Source organism: Anomaloglossus baeobatrachus, chromosome 8 (assembly GCF_048569485.1).
Source record: "Anomaloglossus baeobatrachus isolate aAnoBae1 chromosome 8, aAnoBae1.hap1, whole genome shotgun sequence".
NCBI lineage: Eukaryota > Metazoa > Chordata > Amphibia > Anura > Aromobatidae > Anomaloglossus > Anomaloglossus baeobatrachus.
Genome location: NC_134360.1, coordinates 102,378,556 through 102,396,127, shown reverse-complemented (window position 1 = coordinate 102,396,127; position 17,572 = coordinate 102,378,556). Strand labels below are relative to the sequence as shown.

Here is a 17,572-nt window from a genome sequence, read left to right as displayed (position 1 = left end):
CTCTAAGATATGGGTACAGATAGCACATGATATATGTTCTATTTCATTGGTCGACGACTCCCTGGATCTGGCCTCTCTTCACCCGAGAAAACATCCCCTTGTCCGGCTCTGTTAAGCAAGGCTTAAAAATCATCCACACTCCGTCGGTTAGAAGAGCATTGGTAGACCCTTATGAACCTTGCAGCCTTTGATGAACTCTCCGCGTTTCCCACCGGGATTTGTCACATGTATGTTCTTAAATAGCTCTAAAAAGTCCCCACTTCATATGCATCATGTCACCTCGAAGGTGTCCTTGCTTCCTCTTCAGTTGATCATGGAAGATCGTCCGATATTGCCTCGGCATGCCTTTGAGTACATGCAACTGCAGCATTTTTTTTTTTTTTTTTTTTTAACTCTCACAGATAAATCTGCCTTGGAGTGCCCCCTCTCTGCATTTGAGGAACTTTGTGTCGCCTCCACGGGGCCACCCCATGCCATTTCGGTCCTATAGGCCATGCTGATGGCAGTAGGACCACCCCCTTTTTGTGGGGCTTGGGAGCGCATACTTAACACCATGTTTTCTCAGGAACAATGGGATAGGTATTTTGTCCTGTCCCACAAGTCCATAATAGCAACAAAATCTCAAGAGACAAGCTTTAAGATAGTCTATAGATGATATCATGTTCCTGTTGCCTTACATAAATGGTTTCTGGGAGTGTCTAACCTGTGTTGGCGCTGTGGTTTGAAGGTGGGGACCATGACCCATATCTGGTGGTCTTGCCCAGTCTTGAGTGCATTCTGGGACAGGGTGCTCAAGGTGGTAAAGGCAGTTACGGAGGTCTCAGTACCAGCCTTCCCTGAGGCAGTACTTCTATTTATGTTCTATTTATGTTTATGTCTAAGGCGGCGTATAAAAAATCGTTACTGCAACACTTAATGCAAGCAGCCAAGACAATAATTCCCCGTCATTGGAGGACAGTGTATCCACCTCCACTGTAGGAGTGGCTCGCAGAGGTTTCCGTATCCCATCGTATGGAGGCTTTGATAGCTCAGTCCCATCAGGAGCAAGCTGTTACAGCTAACAAATGGCTCCAATGGGAGGCCTTCCTTTCCTCTCCGCTATTTTAATCATTGACGAGATAGATGCTGGGGTTGGGCATGCATCGGAATACTCATAACTCTCGATGGGGCTCACCCTTAGTAGGAGTGGATTCCCGTGTTCAGAGCTTTTCTACTCTTCCCTCCTTTTCTAGCATTCTCCCCTCTTTCTCTCTTCCCTCTTTGTACACCCCCCTCGATCAATCATAAGCTTGTCCTATTTGCTCTCTTTCTTTTATTGTATAAGTAGATAATTCATTGGTGTATAATTGAGGGTTGCTAAGGAAGTTGTTATTGTTTTTTTCTTTGTATTCACTGAAAACTAAAAACTTTTGAAAAGAAAAAAAAAAAAAAAAAAAAAATCCCTAATTTTAGTACCCAGTACTGTAATTGATATTATGACAAAAAAGAACAAAAATATTGCCATCCTATGTCAGGTTGACATATTAAGTAAAATCTTTGATAATGGTCACAGGATTGTGGCTAAAAAAAGGGAATAGTCTTGGAAATTTGTTATCACCTAGCCTTTTTGTCCAAAATAACGCCCAGAAAAAGACTTGGTTATCACTTTGTGGGTTTTTTTAAGTGTGGTAAAAAATTAGAACATGTACCCACTAGCTGTCAAAGTAAAGGATGTTTGCTGCCCAATAATAAAACATACGGTATACGAAGTTTCATCAATGTTGATTCGGATCATTTAATTTACTCCATTGAATGCGCCATATGCAACTTAAAATACTGTTTCCCCGAAAATAAGACAGTGTCTTATATTAATTTTTGCTCCCAAAGATGCACTAGGTCTTATTTGTAGGGGATGTCTTATTTTTCCAATTAGAAGAATTCACATTTATCGTTGAACAAAAAGAATGAACATTTACTATATACTGTACGGTAGTGGTCATCACAAACCAGCATAACCAGACAAACCGTGAATCCTATCAAGAGTGTCTTGTTACTACCATTATGTCCATGTACAACAATCTATTGTACATTTACTGATCCTGATATTTATGAACACAAAGCAAGATTTATTCAATTACATAATCATAACAATCCAAACCCTGAATTTCCTGGTCAATTCCTTGTGACTCTATTTCTTCCATAATCACGGTCCTAAATATGTCATGTTTGGCAATAGCACTGTCCTTAAATGAGTACTTCTTGTCAAGGTAGCCTGCTCGTAGTGCATTTGCAATGCAACTGTCAGTGATTTTCTCCCATGAATTCTTCACCCAAGTCACAACCTCTTGTAGAGTTGAGCGAGTACCTAACTATTCGTACTTGCTATAATCCTAAAGAATACTAATACTCGCGTATTCATCCAAATAGCATGTGCAATGCAAGTCAATGGGGAAAAACTCGCAATGTAACGAGTAACCCGAATTCTGTACTATTCGCTACTTGCACAAATAGTACGGCATTCGGGTTACTCGTTACTTTGCAAGTCTTTCCCCATTGACTTGCATTCCACACGCTATTCGGAATGAATAAGCGAGGATTAGACAGTACTCTTTATGAGTATAGCAAGTACGAATAGTTAGGTACTCACTTAACTCTGACCTATTGCACTTTAAGCTTCACAAAGTTTCCACACTGATTTCTCTCCATTATATTCTCAATGTACTAATTAATCTCCATGCGCAAATTGTCCTTGAATGGCTTTGTATATTGCAATATCCAAAGTCTGGAGAGAGGCCAAAGTCATTCTTGCGGGAATTATAGGATATATTTTTCCTCCGTGAAGAAATGTCTTCATGTCTTTAGCGCGGTGTGTGCTGGTTCCCAGGCGTAACAAGCGGCAGCATTAAAATCGATCCACTTCCTTATGACTGCTTGTGTGGTCCAGGCTTTACGTTAGAAATTATTAAAAGGAACCGGTCACCAGTTTTTTGCCCTATAAGCTGTGGCCACCACCAGTGATCTCTTATATACAGCATGTTAGAATGTTGTATATAAGAGCCCAGAAAGCTGTCTAGAACATAAACACTTTATAATACTCAGCTAAACCGGGCACAGTCGCCGTGCCCGAAGAAATTCCCCCACTGGTAGAATATTGGTAATGTGGTGTGGATGGCAACTTGTGGCAAACAAAGTGGCATTGCCAGCTGTTGGTTTGCGATAAAGTTTGCGCTGTATGGTACCAGTACTGGCATTTCCTTCCAAACAAATATCCAAAAAAGGGGCTTCTACAGAGTAGGATGTTTATTTGATTTTTTATTCATGACACTGACTTCTCTAAATACAATCTTTCCAACATGATTGCTATGGGCCAAGCATCTCAAACAACAATTGAACAATGGGGTGCCTCCTCAGTGTATATTCCCTTCACTGCTTACGAAAGTGCACGTTACCTGTATTTTGGCAATTCGTCTGGATGGCACGAAAGTTGCACCTTTAAAGGGAACCTGTCACCAGTTTTTTGCCCTATAAGCTGCGGCCACCACCAGTGGGCTCTTATATACAGCATTCTAACATGCTGTATATCAGAGCCCAGATCGCTGTGTAAAACATAAAAAACACTTTATGATACTCACCTAAACCGGTCGCTGCGATGGATGTGGTTCAAATGGGCGTCTTCGTCCTCCGGTGCCGACGCCTCCTCTTTCGACTATCTTTGTCCTCCATCTTCAGAAGACGCGGTGCATGACGCGTCTGACATCATACACACTTACCAGCATTCAGGTCCTGAGCAGGCGCTCGAGTATTGTAGTGCGCATGCGCGGGACCGGCGAGTGTGTATGACAGACGCATCATGCACACAGGCTTCAGAAGGAGGACGAAGATGGCCGAAAAAGGATGCGCCGGCACCGGTGGACGAAGACGCCCATTTGAACCACATCCATCGCAGAGACCGGTTTAGGTGAGTATTTTAAAGTGTTTTTTATGTTTTACACAGCGATCTGGGCTCTGATATACAGCATGTTAGAATGCTGTATATAAGAGCCCACTGGTGGTGGCCGCAGCTTATAGGGCAAAAAACTGGTGACCTGTTCCCTTTAAAGGTGGAACTTTAGTGCCATCCAGACGAATTGCCAAAATACAGGTAACATGTGCATTTTCGTAAGCAGTGAAGGGAATATACAGTCATGGCCAAAAGTTTTGAGAATGACACCAAAATTATATTTTCACATGATCTGTTGCCCTCTGGTTTTTAATTGTGTTTGTCTGATGTTTACATCACATACAGAAATCTAATTGCAATCATATTATGAGTACCAAAAGGTTATATTGACAGTTAGAATGAGTTAATGCAGCAAGTCAATATTTGCAGTGTTGACCCTTCTTCAGGACCTCTGCAATTCTCCCTGGCATGCTCTCAATCAACTTCTGGACCAAATCCTGACTGATAGCTGTCCATTCTTGCATAAGCAATGCTTGCATTTTGCCAGAATGTGTTGGTTTTTGTTTGTCCACCCGTCTCTTGATGATTGCCCACAAGTTCTCAATGGGATTAAGATCTGGGGAGTTTCCAGGCAATGGACCCAAAATCTCTATGTTTTGTTCCATGAGCCATTTAGTGATCACCTTTGCTTTATGGCAAGGTGCTCCATCATGCTGGAAAAGGCACTGTTGGGCGCCAAACTGCTCTTGGACAGTTCGGAGAAGTTGCTCTTGGAGGAAATTCTTGTACCATTCTTTATTCATGGCTGTGTTTTTAGGCAAGACTGTGAGTGAGCCGATTCCCTTGGCTGAGAAGCAACCCCACACATGAATCGTTTCAGGATGCTTAACAGTTGGCATGAGACCAGACTGGTGGTAGCACTCACCTCTTCTTCTCCTAATAAGCTGTTTTCCAGATGTCCCAAACAATCGAAAAGGGGATTCATCTGAGAAAATGACTTTGCTCCAGTCCTCAGCAGTCCACTCCCTGTACCTTTTGCAGAATATCAGTCGGTCCCTGATGTTTTTTCTGGAGAGAAGTGGCTTCTTTGCTGCCCTCCTTGAAACCAGGCCTTGCTCAAAGAGTCTCCGCCTCACAGTGCGTGCAGAAGCACTCACACCAGCCTGCTCCCATTGCTGAGCTAGCTCGGCACTGCTGGTAGTCCAATCCCGCAGCTGAAACAGTTTTAAGATACGGTCCTGGCGTTTGCTTGTCCTTCTTGGGCGCCCTGGAGCCTTTTTGGCAACAATGGAAGCTCTCTTTGAAGTTCTTGATGATGCGATAGATTGTTGACTGAGGTGCAATCTTTGTAGCTTCGATACTCTTCCCTGTTAGGCCATTTTTGTGCAGAGCAATGATGGCTGCACGTGTTTCTTTAGAAATAACCATGGTTAAATGAAGAGAAACAATGATACCAAGCACCAGCCTCCTTTTAAAGTGTCCAGTGGTGTCATTCTTACTTAATCATGACTGATTGATCGCCAGCCCTGTCCTCATCAACACCCACACCTGTGTTAATGGAACAATCACTAAAACAATGTTAGCTGCTCCTTTTAAGGCAGGAATGCAATGATGTTGAAATGTGTTTTGGGGGTTAAAGTTCATTTTCTTTGCCAATATTGACTTTGCAAGTAATTGCTGTTAAGCTGATCACGCTTTATGACATTCGGGAGTATATGCAAATTGCCATTAGAAAAACTTAAGCAGTAGACTTTGTAAAAATTAATATTTGTAGCATTCTCAAAACGTTTGGCCATGACTGTACAATGAGGAGGCACTCCATTGTTCAATTGTTGTTTGAGATGCTTGGCCCATAGCAATCATGTTGGAAAGATTGTATTTAGAGAAGTCAGTGTCATGAATAAAGAATCAAACATCCTACTCTGTAGAAGCCCCTTTTTTGGATATTTGTTTGGAAGGAAATGCCAGTACTGGTACCATACAGCACAAACTTTATCGCAAACCAACAGCTGGCAATGCCACTTTGTTTGCCAGAAGTTGCCATCCACATCACATTACCAATATTCTATCAGTGGGGGAATTTCTTCGGGCACGGCGACTGTGCTCTTCTGAGACCAGTTTCCAAGATGAATGCAACATAATGAGAAATAGATTTTCCAAAAGGGGTTATTCACAAACTACTATATAGAGAGCGATTAATATTGCATCCAGTAGGTCCCGAGATTCGTTATTATATCCAGAGAAATATCCAGATTTAACATATAAAAATAAAGCAGGTAAAAAATTTGATAAAAATAAAAAATTACTTTTTCTACCACTTTTTCCACAGATTTCTACAAAATTACTACCCTTATCAAAAACTATTCTAAAATATTATATCAGGATGATAAATTAAAGGCTATATTAAAAAATGGAATTAATTTTGTATCAAAAAAGGCCCCTAACATTGGCAATATTGTCTCCTCCAGCATATATCTTGATAAACGGGAGAACCAGAATAAGAACTGGCTCAGTGTGAATGGGTGGTTTGCATGGGGCTTGCAGAGATGTAATCTCTGTAAAATCCTTATAAAACATCTTTATTTACTGATCATACTAAACAATATAAGATTAAATGTTTCATAAATTGTTCTAGTACACATGTATTTTATAAAGTGGACTGCAGGAAATGTAAAAAATTTTATATTGGATGTACTACCAGAACTTTAAAAAAAAAAAGTTTGTCGGGTTTATCCAGACACTTTATTGAGGAACATCAAGGAGATTTATCATCACTATCTATCACAGGCATTGAGAAGGTTTTTAAACCCATCCGTGGAGGAGACTGGAGAAAAAAACTCCTACTGAGAGAAGCTAAATGGATACTGCTTCGAAAATCTCGTGCCCCAGGTGGACTTAATTACCGGGATGATCTACAATTCATTTTTTAGTGAATCTTGGAAAAGGATTTTTTTTTTCTCTCAATAGAAATTGGTTCTGAAATAAGATGAATTAATAATGCAAGTCAAAATTATTAATACGAGCAGTCAGATTTTCTGTTTTTGACGCATAGTACTGAATTTGGGAAAATCAAGCAATAGTTCTCTTATATAAATGAATCTTTAGATCATATTTAATAGTACATATGCTTCCCATAATTTTTACTCCCACACAAATTTAACTAATGAAATAAACCGATAAACTTCATTTTCAATAAGTAAATATAGGAATTTAAGAGTTTTTTATTTTTTTATTACTTGCGATAATGAATATATACAGCATATCAAAAATAGGAGATGGTTGTATGTTTTTTTCAAATTCATGTGACATCCAATGTGATGTCTTGTTTTGATGTAATATTGGTGCTGGTATCATATTTGTATGTGTATTTTTCATTGCGTTTTATTTGACATTTGTATTTGCTTCTCTGCCTCTTTTCTGTGATCCTGACAACAGGACAGGAAATAGTTAATGTGCACAGCTGTTGTAACTTATTCATTCCACGTGAATTGTATTTCCTTCTTCAAAGTTCGTATAAATGTGTACTTTATTTCAAATATATTACCTATGAGTAAAGCGGGCTTTACACACAGCGACATCGCTAGCGATGTCGCTGGTGAAAGTGCCCGCCCCCGTCTGTTGTGCGTCACGGGCAAATCGCTGCCCGTGGCGCACAATATCGCTAGTCCCCGTCAAACATACTTACCTGCCTAGTGATGTCGCTGTGGCCGGCGAACTGCCTCCTTTCTACGGGGGCGGTTCGTTCGGCGTCACAGCGGCGTCACTAAGCGGCTGCCCAATAGAAGCGGAGGAGCGGAGATGAGTAGGCCGAACATCCCGCCCACCACCTTCCTTCCTCGTTGCGGGCGGCCGCAGGGACGGTAATGTTCCTCGTTCCTCTGGTGTCACACATAGCGATGTGTGCTGCCGCAGGAACGACGAACAATCTGCGTCCAGCAACGATAATCGGGATTAGAACGACGTGTCAACGATCAACAATTAAGTGAGTAATTTTGATCATTTAATGGGCGTTTCACACGCAAAGACGTCGTTAACGAGGTGGGATGTGCGTCACGAATTCCATGACCCCAACGACATCTCGTTAGCAATGTCAATGCGTGTAAAGCCCGCTTAAGGGTTACCATGACCTGAAACATGTAAGGATTTTCTATTATACATTAATATTTTAACATGTTTCCAATAAAAGGATGTTTTATTTCAATTGAAAATTGAACTGCAGGTGCTGGAATTCCTTCTTTGTATTGTCATGAATAAAGGACTTGAATGCAAATTTAATAATTTCAGCATCTTCCAGCCTAAACAGTGTTGAGGAGATTTTTAAAAGACAGTTCACTTCGCTGAAGGAAATTATCCAGCCAGTGTTGTGATGCTTTGAATTCTTCAGGAGCTGTTCCGAACTGTGGTGCCATTGCAAAGGCAAATTCTTGAATCTGAGCTCTCTTCACAACCAAAGCCTTTGCTCTCCTGTCAATAACCCATTCACAGATCAGGTCTTCCAGCTCAGAAAATAATGGTTGCCGACCTGATCCACACTTGCTCTTTTTAGCATTTCCATTGTCCACTTGTTGACTGGTGTTACCGTAATCTGCTCGCCATTTTCGGACCAATCGGATATCCATCATCTTCGCTTTGCAGAAAGCAGTAAGATTTTTGCCCCAAGAGTCTTCCACGATTCCTTTCTTGTACTCTATGGAATAGCTCTTTTTTGCGCTCATCTCTAGGGATAAAAATATACCAGCACTGTTTATTTCTTGTACTTTGGACTCTTCAGCAGAAAAGCAGACACCCCCTAAAGAATCAAACTGACACAGTGGGTGCCTGACACACACATGGCCATCAAAAATAAAGGATGTAAAGTACCTGGCTCAAACACACTGTCTGGAGACTATAATGATCTCCCACACAGGAACTGGAAATTGTAAAGATCTCCCACACACTGTTTGGAGACTGTAACTATCTCTCATAGCAGCTTCCAGCCACAAGGGGAGATCACCACAGCAATTCCTGGACAACTTGTGAAACAAGGATGGTATTGCAGCTTCCGGCCACCAGGGTGAGCTCATCACAGCAGACTCGCATAGCAGGGATAGAACGTAAGAGGGGAGCTGACCACAGCACACTCGCACAGCAGAGACAGCATAAGGTATGGCGCCAGGCAACGGATAACGGCAGACTGTGTGCAGCTCTACATCTGTAGAGGACAACGGGGATGGCGGCTGGCGATGGGCCTCTTGATGCCTTGCCTGCATATTTACAAGTGACGGTCGCGGAAGGGAACATTGGGGTTAGCAGCAAGTGACTGCCTTAAAGTCATGCATGCAGCTGCTCTGCAGCTGACGGTGAAGGTCACAGCTCAATGCCCTGGTGTTATGTTTGGCAGGCATGCTTCCAACAAAAACTTTGCTAGGTCTTACTGTAGGGTGGAGGCCTTATATTTAGCAATTCAGCAAAATCTCTACTAGGTCTTATTTTCAGGGGATGTCTCATTTTCGGGGAAACACAGTATATTGGGTGTACAGCAAGAAAAATAAAAAAAAAGGTTACCAGAACACATTTATAACATTTTAAAGATAAACAATACAGATTCAGGGACAGCAAAATATTTTATTGACATATGGAGGTGATATGGAAAGCTTAACATGCTATGGTTTGGAGACGGTCACCTGCCCTGTTCGGGGCGGTGACTGGAAGAAAAAAAAAAAGTGTATTTAAGAGAAATGCATTTGATCTTATTACTAGATACCAAGCAGCCTAATAGGATAAATTTCTGTAGCAATATCATGTTTTTGTATTAATTATTTGATATATTCATGCATTTGTATTGTAAATTTTCATTGGCTGATGCTGATTTTACGTGTGTGCGCTCATCTGGGAATTAGTATCTATGACTAAGGGCGCAAGCAGTTGCCGGAAATGCGTCAGAAAGGGCTTTCCAGCCATCTGTTTTTAATGACGTTTGAATACAGCTACAAGGATTTTAATACGGTTCCTCACATTTTTTCTTTTTAGAATATATCAATTTTCTGTATCTTACTGCCTGGGGTGGCAGATTCATGTGAGGACCGCTATATATATGTAGCTTGGACTTATGTATTTGCGGTGAGTTCCCCATTTTCCTCTTTTTTTTCCTGTGCACTGGCAAACGTCGTATGACTTAAAGGATGACTGGACAAATATATCGTATAGGAAAGATTTTTTTTCGGTCTGCTGTAGCGCTTCAGGAACCATTTGCTGATATTTAAATGTATTTTTATTTTTTATTGTTGAGCTATTAGTACAACGCGTTTCAGCAATCAAATATGCTTTCATCAGGTATATCTGATAAATATCAATAAGCGTGTTCAGTACTTATTACCTGTGCTCATTACACATCACTAAATTTATGGACATCTATAGTTTGATTTTTTTTTTTGGATGTGGAATGGATTTGCTGTTAACATCATCTCGTGAGAAATTTAGGTCAAGAGCATCTTTTAAAATTGGAAAACTACAACCAAGCACAGAATTCCTTATATTTATAGGTGATGCTTAAATTCCCTATTTTTGCTCTGTTTTTCTCAACTTTTAAAACGGATGACATGTTCAATACTTATTTCACCCAATGTAAGAGATATGTGTATAGACATTACAAAGGAAATGAATAAAACTTACGTCTCTTTCCAAATGGTTTCTTTTTTTTCTTGATTCCCTTAGGCTTTTGAATCTCTTCTGGCTGTTCTGTATAAGAGTAAGAGAAATGCTAAATACCAAGTACAGCTGTTGAAAACCATTCATGAAGAATCTATCTTGGGATCTGGTAAAAGGGATCTTTCAAATACAAGTTGTGATAAATCTGACATAGGAACTGATCTCTAAATCTCGGTACACACACACACACACACACACACACACACACACACACACACACTACAGTTCAAAAGTTTAGGTTCTCTTAGCTATTTCCTTATTTTTGAAAGAAAAGCACATTTTTTTTTCAATGAGGCTTACATTAACCCCTTCAGCCCCCAGCCTGTTTTCACCTTAAAGACCCGTCCATTTTTTGCAATTTTTACCAGTGTCACTTTGACAGGTTATAACTCTGGAACGCTTCAACGGATCCTGGTGATTGACATTTTTTTTTCGTGTCATATTGTACGTCATGTCAGTGGTAAATTTAGGACGATATGTTTTGCGTTTGTTTGTGAAAATTTCGGAAATTTGTCGAAAATTTTCGCAATTTTCAAAATTTGAAATTTTATGCCCATAAATCTCAGAGTAAAGGAGAGAGGTGTTCACTTGCTGCGCCAAAGAGATCACTCCAGCAGATGTTCAGATTAATGCCACTTTATCATATGGGTCAACGCGTTTCCGGAGCATCTGCCCCCTTCATCAGGACCATCAAGAACAAGAAACATCAAAAGAGATTTGATGTTTCTTGTTCTTGATGGTCCTGATGAAGGGGGCAGATGCTCCGGAAACGCGTTGACCCATATGGTTAATAAAGTGGCATTAATCTGAACATCTGCTGGAGTGATCTCTTTGGCGCAGCAAGTGAACACCTCTCTCCTTTACTCTTTGTGATCTACTGTCTGCTGGTGGCTGCTGCCTGGGATCCGCAATACATGCGTTCATAGTAGTTGTGACTTTCACAACTACATTTGGTGAGTATTCTTACTCCCCCCTCCCCACCCCGTACATATTGGGGTAAAACCCTATTTGCGCTTGGTTTTTCCACAGTCTTCTCCACGTGATGCCCATAAATCTGAGAGATATGCCACACAAAATAGTTACTAAAAACATTTCCCACATGTCTGCTTTACACCAGCGCAATTTTTTAAACAAAATTTTTTTCCGTTAGGAAGTTAGAAGGGTTCAAAGTTCATCAGCAATTTCTCCAACAAAATTTACAAAAAAAATTTTTTTTTTTTGTTTTTTTTTTTTTTTTTTTTTAGGTACCACATCACATTTGTAGTGATTTGAGAAACCTAGGCAACAGAAAATACCCAAAAGTGACCCCATTCTAAAATCTGAACCCTTCACTCTGCTCAAAACCACATCCAAGAAGTTTATTAACCCTTTAGGTGCTTCACAGCAACCAAAGCAATGTAGAAGGAAAAAATGAAAATTTTACTTTTTTTTTTTTTTTTTACACAAAAATGTTACTTTAGTCATAAAATTTAGCATTTTCACAAGGGTATCAGGAGAAAATGCACAATACATTTTATGGTGCATTTTTCCTGAGTACGCAGATACCTCATATGTGGTGGAAATCAAATGTTTGGGCACATGGCAGGGCTCGGAAGGCAAGGTGCGCCATTTGAAGTTTTGAGTGCAAAATTAGCTGCACTCATTAGCGGACGCCATGTCAAATTTGAAGACCCCCTGAGGTGCCTAAACAATGGAGCTTCCCCACAAGTGACCCCATTTTGGAAACTAGAGCCCTCAAATAATTTTTCTAGATGTTTGATGTGCACTTTAAACCCCTGGGAGCTTCACAGAAGTTTATAACGTTGAGCCGTGAAAAGAAAAAAATGTTTTTTTACCACAAAACTGTTGCTTCAACTAGGTAGCTTTTTTTCACAAGGCTATCAGGAAAAAATGCACCATAAAATGTATTGCCCATTTTCTTCTGAGTACGCAGATACCTCATATGTGGTGGAAATCAAATGTTTGGGCACACAGCAGGACTCGGAAGGCAAGGAGCGCCATTTGAATTTTTGAGTGCAAAATTAGCTGCACTCATTAGTGGACGCCATGTCGGGTTTGAAGACCCCCTGAGGTGCCTAAACAATGGAGCTCCCCCACAAGTGACCCCATTTTGGAAACTAGACCTCTCATGGAATTTATCTAGCTGTTTAGTGAGCACTTTGAACCCCTGGAGGCTTCACAAAAGTTTGTAATGTTCAGCCGTGAAAATAATTTTAATTTTTTTACCACGAATTGTTTTTTTAAACAGGTAGCTATTTTTTTCACAGGGGTATCAGGAGAAATTGCACAATATGTTTTATGGTGCATTTTTTTTCCTGAGTACACAGATACCTCATATGTGGTGGAAATCAATTCTTTTGGCGCACGGCGGGGCTCAGAAGAGGAGTGCCATTTCACAGCAAAATTGGTTGGAATTAGTTGCGGACGCCATGTTGCATTTGGAGACCCCCTAAGGTGCCTAAACAATGGAGCTCCCCCACATGTGACCCCATTTTGGAAACTAGACCCCCCCCCCATACAAAAAAAATTAGTTTGGCGAAATAAAAAATACAGACGTCAGTAAAAAAAAAAAAAAAAAAAAAAATAAAATAATGAGCGCCTGCAACTGACGCTATGGCAAGTGCCACACGTGAGAGCGATGCACGAATCTCGCATCGCATCATCCGGCACAGCCGCAAACTGCTGTCTGGAAGAGAGCGACCGTGCCGGATGATGCATTATGAGACCCCATATGCATCGGTCTCAAGTGTGGCACAGTGCTGACCCTTACAATATTCAGTAAAAAAAATAACTGTAGTTGCCGATTACTACAGTATAATTTTACTGGCCCTAAACTAAGTTTATTTGTATCTCTCTTAGTTTAGAAAAAAAAAAAAATCAGGACGCACGCACGGATGTGCTGCAAAAAGGGGGGGGGACTAGGTGGGATGAAAAAAAAGATGGGCGAAGGATGGGAGAGGGCGCGGCGGAGGATGGGAGAGGGCGCGGCAGAGGATGGGAGAGGGCGCGGCAGAGGATGGGAGAGGGCGCGGCAGAGGATGGGAGAGGGCGCGGCAGAGGATGGGAGAGGGCGCGGCAGAGGATGGGAGAGGGCGCGGCAGAGGATGGGAGAGGGCGCGGCAGAGGATGGGAGAGGGCGCGGCAGAGGATGGGAGAGGGCGCGGCAGAGGATGGGAGAGGGCGCGGCAGAGGATGGGAGAGGGCGCGGCAGGGGATGGGAGAGGGCGCGGCAGGGGATGGGAGAGGGCGCGGCAGGGGATGGGAGAGGGCGCGGCAGGGGATGGGAGAGGGCGCGGCAGGGGATGGGAGAGGGCGCGGCAGAGGATGGGAGAGGGCGCGGCAGAGGATGGGAGAGGGCGCGGCAGAGGATGGGAGAGGGCGCGGCAGAGGATGGGAGAGGGCGCGGCAGAGGATGGGAGAGGGCGCGGCAGAGGATGGGAGAGGGCGCGGCAGAGGATGGGAGAGGGCGCGGCAGAGGATGGGAGAGGGCGCGGCAGAGGATGGGAGAGGGCGCGGCAGAGGATGGGAGAGGGCGCGGCAGAGGATGGGAGAGGGCGCGGCAGAGGATGGGAGAGGGCGCGGCAGAGGATGGGAGAGGGCGCGGCAGAGGATGGGAGAGGGCGCGGCAGAGGATGGGAGAGGGCGCGGCAGAGGATGGGAGAGGGCGCGGCAGAGGATGGGAGAGGGCGCGGCAGAGGATGGGAGAGGGCGCGGCAGAGGATGGGAGAGGGCGCGGCAGAGGATGGGAGAGGGCGCGGCAGAGGATGGGAGAGGGCGCGGCAGAGGATGGAGAGGGCGCAGCAGAGGATGAGAGAGGGCACAGCGGAGGATGGGAGAGCGGTGGAGGATGGGAGAACGGTGGAGGATGGGAGAGCGGTGGAGGATGGGAGAGCGGTGGAGGATGGGAGAAGGTGGGCAGCAGAACGGGGAGGGTGAGAGGTGGGGGAGGGGGCTTCAGATGAAGAGGATGGGAGAGAGCAGGCAGCAGATCAGGGAAAGTGAGAGAGGAGGCAGCAGATGAGGGAGAGCGGGCAGCAGATCGGGGAGGGTGAGATGGTGAGGCGGCAGCAGATCGGGGAGGGTGAGATGGGGAGGAGCAACAGATTGGGGAGGGTGAGATGGGGGAGGGGGAAGCAGATCGGGAAGGTGAGATCTCAGAGGTGGGCGGCAGAGCGGGAAGGTGAGATTTCGGAGGCGGGCGGCAGAGCGGGAAGGTGAGATTTCGGAGGCAGGCGGCAGAGCGGGAAGGTGATATTTCGGAGGCGGGCGGCAGAGCGGGAAGGTGAGATGGCGGAGGCGGCCGGCAGATCGGGAAGGTGAGATGGCGGAGGTGGGCGGCAGATCACGGAAATGAGATGGCGGGCAGCGGGCATGAGATCGCGGAGGTGAGATGGCGGGCAGGAGATCGCGGAGGTGAGATGGCGGGCAGGAGATCGCGGAGGTGAGATGGCGGGCAGCAGGCAGTAGATCGCGGAGGGGAGATGGCGGGCAGCGGGCAGGAGATCGCGAAGGGGAGATGGCGGAGGCGAGCAGCAGATCGCACAGGGTGGGAGATGGTGGAGGGGGCAGCAGATGAGGATGGGAGAGAGTGGGCAGGAGATCACGGAGGGGGCAGCGGCTGATGGGAGAGAGTGGTGGCAGATGGAGGCGGCTGCAGCAGATAGAGGAGATCGGCGACGGTGGCAGCGCATTGGGGGATCGGTGGCAGCGGATCGGGGCCAGGGGCTTACCAGGGGCACTTGCAGGGATCACTCCCCTCAGCTTCCACGGACGGAGTAAAGCGGAGGGGAGCGGTCTCCGGCCCCAGATCTACGGTGATTGGAGAGATCGGTCACAAGGCCGATCTCTCCAATCAGAGCTGGGGGCGGGTGAAGCACTGATCACCCAGCTCCAACCAATGGCCAGTGTTATAGCTGCACTGATCAGGGCTGGATTTCAATGTTTCAGCCATTTTCAATGGCTGAAATATTACAGTGGCTGTGATTTGCTGATGAACACCGCTCAGCCAATCACAGTCTCCGTAGGTCCGGGGAGGAGGCACCACCCCTCATGAGGTTAGGCAGAGGTCCCCTCCTCCCCGAATCTAAGGTTTTTGTAAACCGATCGCACTCACCGGGGCTCCGGGGCCGCAATTTCGCCATGACGTACTGGGCACGTCATGGGTCGTTTAGCACCATGTCACCATGACGTACCCAGTACGTCAAGGGTCGTTAAGGGGTTAAGTTAAACAGAAATACACTCTATACATTGTTAATGTGGTAAATTATTATCCTAGCTGCAAACGTCTGGTTTTGAATGCAATATCTACATAGGTGTATAGAAGCCCATTTCCAACAACCACCACTCCAGTGTTCTAATGGTACACTGTTTGCTAACTGTGTTAGAAGGCTAATGGATGTTTAGAAATACCTTGAAAACCTATGTGCAAGTACCGTATTTTTTGGAACACAAGACGCACTTTTCCTCCCAAAAACTTGGGAGGAAAATGAGGGGTGCGTCTTAAAATCAATCCGAATATAGCTTACCGGGGGGGGGGGGGGGGCTGTCTGTGCGGCGACCGGGAGCGTTTGGGCACCCGGGTGCCTCTCTGTCCTGGAGGCTGGCTGCCTCTCTGTCCTGGAGGCTGGCTGCCTCTCTGTCCTGGAGGCTGGCTGCCTCTCTGTCCTGGAGGCTGGCTGCCTCTCTGCCCTGGAGGCTGGCTGCCTCTCTGCCCTGGAGGCTGGCTGCCTCTCTGCCCTGGAGGCTGGCTGCCTCTCTGCCCTGGAGGCTGGCTGCCTCTCTGCCCTGGAGGCTGGCTGCCTCTCTGCCCTGGAGGCTGGCTGCCTCTCTGCCCTGGAGGCTGGCTGCCTCTCTGCCCTGGAGGCTGGCTGCCTCTCTGCCCTGGAGGCTGGCTGCCTCTCTGCCCTGGAGGCTGGCTGCCTCTCTGCCCTGGAGGCTGGCTGCCTCTCTGCCCTGGAGGCTGGCTGCCTCTCTGCCCTGGAGGCTGGCTGCCTCTCTGCCCTGGAGGCTGGCTGCCTCTCTGCCCTGGAGGCTGGCTGCCTCTCTGCCCTGGAGGCTGGCTGCCTCTCTGCCCTGGAGGCTGGCTGCCTCTCTGCCCTGGAGGCTGGCTGCCTCTCTGCCCTGGAGGCTGGCTGCCTCTCTGCCCTGGAGGCTGGCTGCCTCTCTGCCCTGGAGGCTGGCTGCCTCTCTGCCCTGGAGGCTGGCTGCCTCTCTGTCCTGGAGGCTGGCTGCCTCTCTGTCCTGGAGGCTGGCTGCCTCTCTGTCCTGGAGGCTGGCTGCCTCTCTGTCCTGGAGGCTGGCTGCCTCTCTGTCCTGGAGGCTGGCTGCCTCTCTGTCCTGGAGGCTGGCTGCCTCTCCTCTCTGTCCTGGAGGCTGGCTGCCTCTCCTCTCTGTCCTGGAGGCTGGCTGCCTCTCTGTCCTGGAGGCTGGCTGCCTCTCTGTCCTGGAGGCTGGCTGCCTCTCTGTCCTGGAGGCTGGCTGCCTCTCTGTCCTGGAGGCTGGCTGCCTCTCTGTCCTGGAGGCTGGCTGCCTCTCTGTCCTGGAGGCTGGCTGCCTCTCTGTCCTGGAGGCTGGCTGCCTCTCTGTCCTGGAGGCTGGCTGCCTCTCTGTCCTGGAGGCTGGCTGCCTCTCTGTGCAGGCAGCCTGCAAGCTGCCACTCTGTGCGTGCAGGCGGGTTGCTGTGGGGACTGTGGTGGCTGTGCGGCAGGTGTCCCATTGTGTCCACAATCCCAGTTTCAAATGATGGCGCCAGGAGTCAGCGCATGCGCAGATGGAGCTCTAAGATGAGAGATCCATCTGCGCATGCGCCGCTCTGGGAATCAGCGTGTGCGCAGATGGAGCCCTTGGATGAGAGCTCCATCTGCGCATACACCACTCCAGGTGCTATCATTTGAACCGGGTCCGCAGACAGACTGGGACACTCACCGCACCGGCCTGCTCCACCACGGACCCGCCGCTGCTGCCAGC

At 46.2% G+C, this 17,572-nt stretch overlaps 1 protein-coding gene across 5 annotated transcripts in view; it reads right to left on the bottom strand.

Annotated features, from left to right (window-relative positions):
* Positions 1 to 17,572, bottom strand: part of L3MBTL2 (L3MBTL histone methyl-lysine binding protein 2) — a 331,885-nt gene that overhangs the window by 63,300 nt on the left and 251,013 nt on the right. For 4 of the 5 annotated variants that reach the window (XM_075321928.1, XM_075321933.1, XM_075321931.1 and 1 more), the window contains 2 exons: positions 10,571 to 10,636; positions 7,173 to 8,636 (listed from right to left, as the gene is read on the bottom strand). In XM_075321928.1, the coding sequence (XP_075178043.1) occupies positions 8,215 to 8,636; positions 10,571 to 10,636 (488 nt within the window). In that variant the 3' untranslated portion in view covers positions 7,173 to 8,214. Of the gene's footprint in view, positions 1 to 7,172; positions 8,637 to 10,570; positions 10,637 to 17,572 lie in introns of those variants that run through there. The other variant, XM_075321932.1, reaches the window with a different exon arrangement.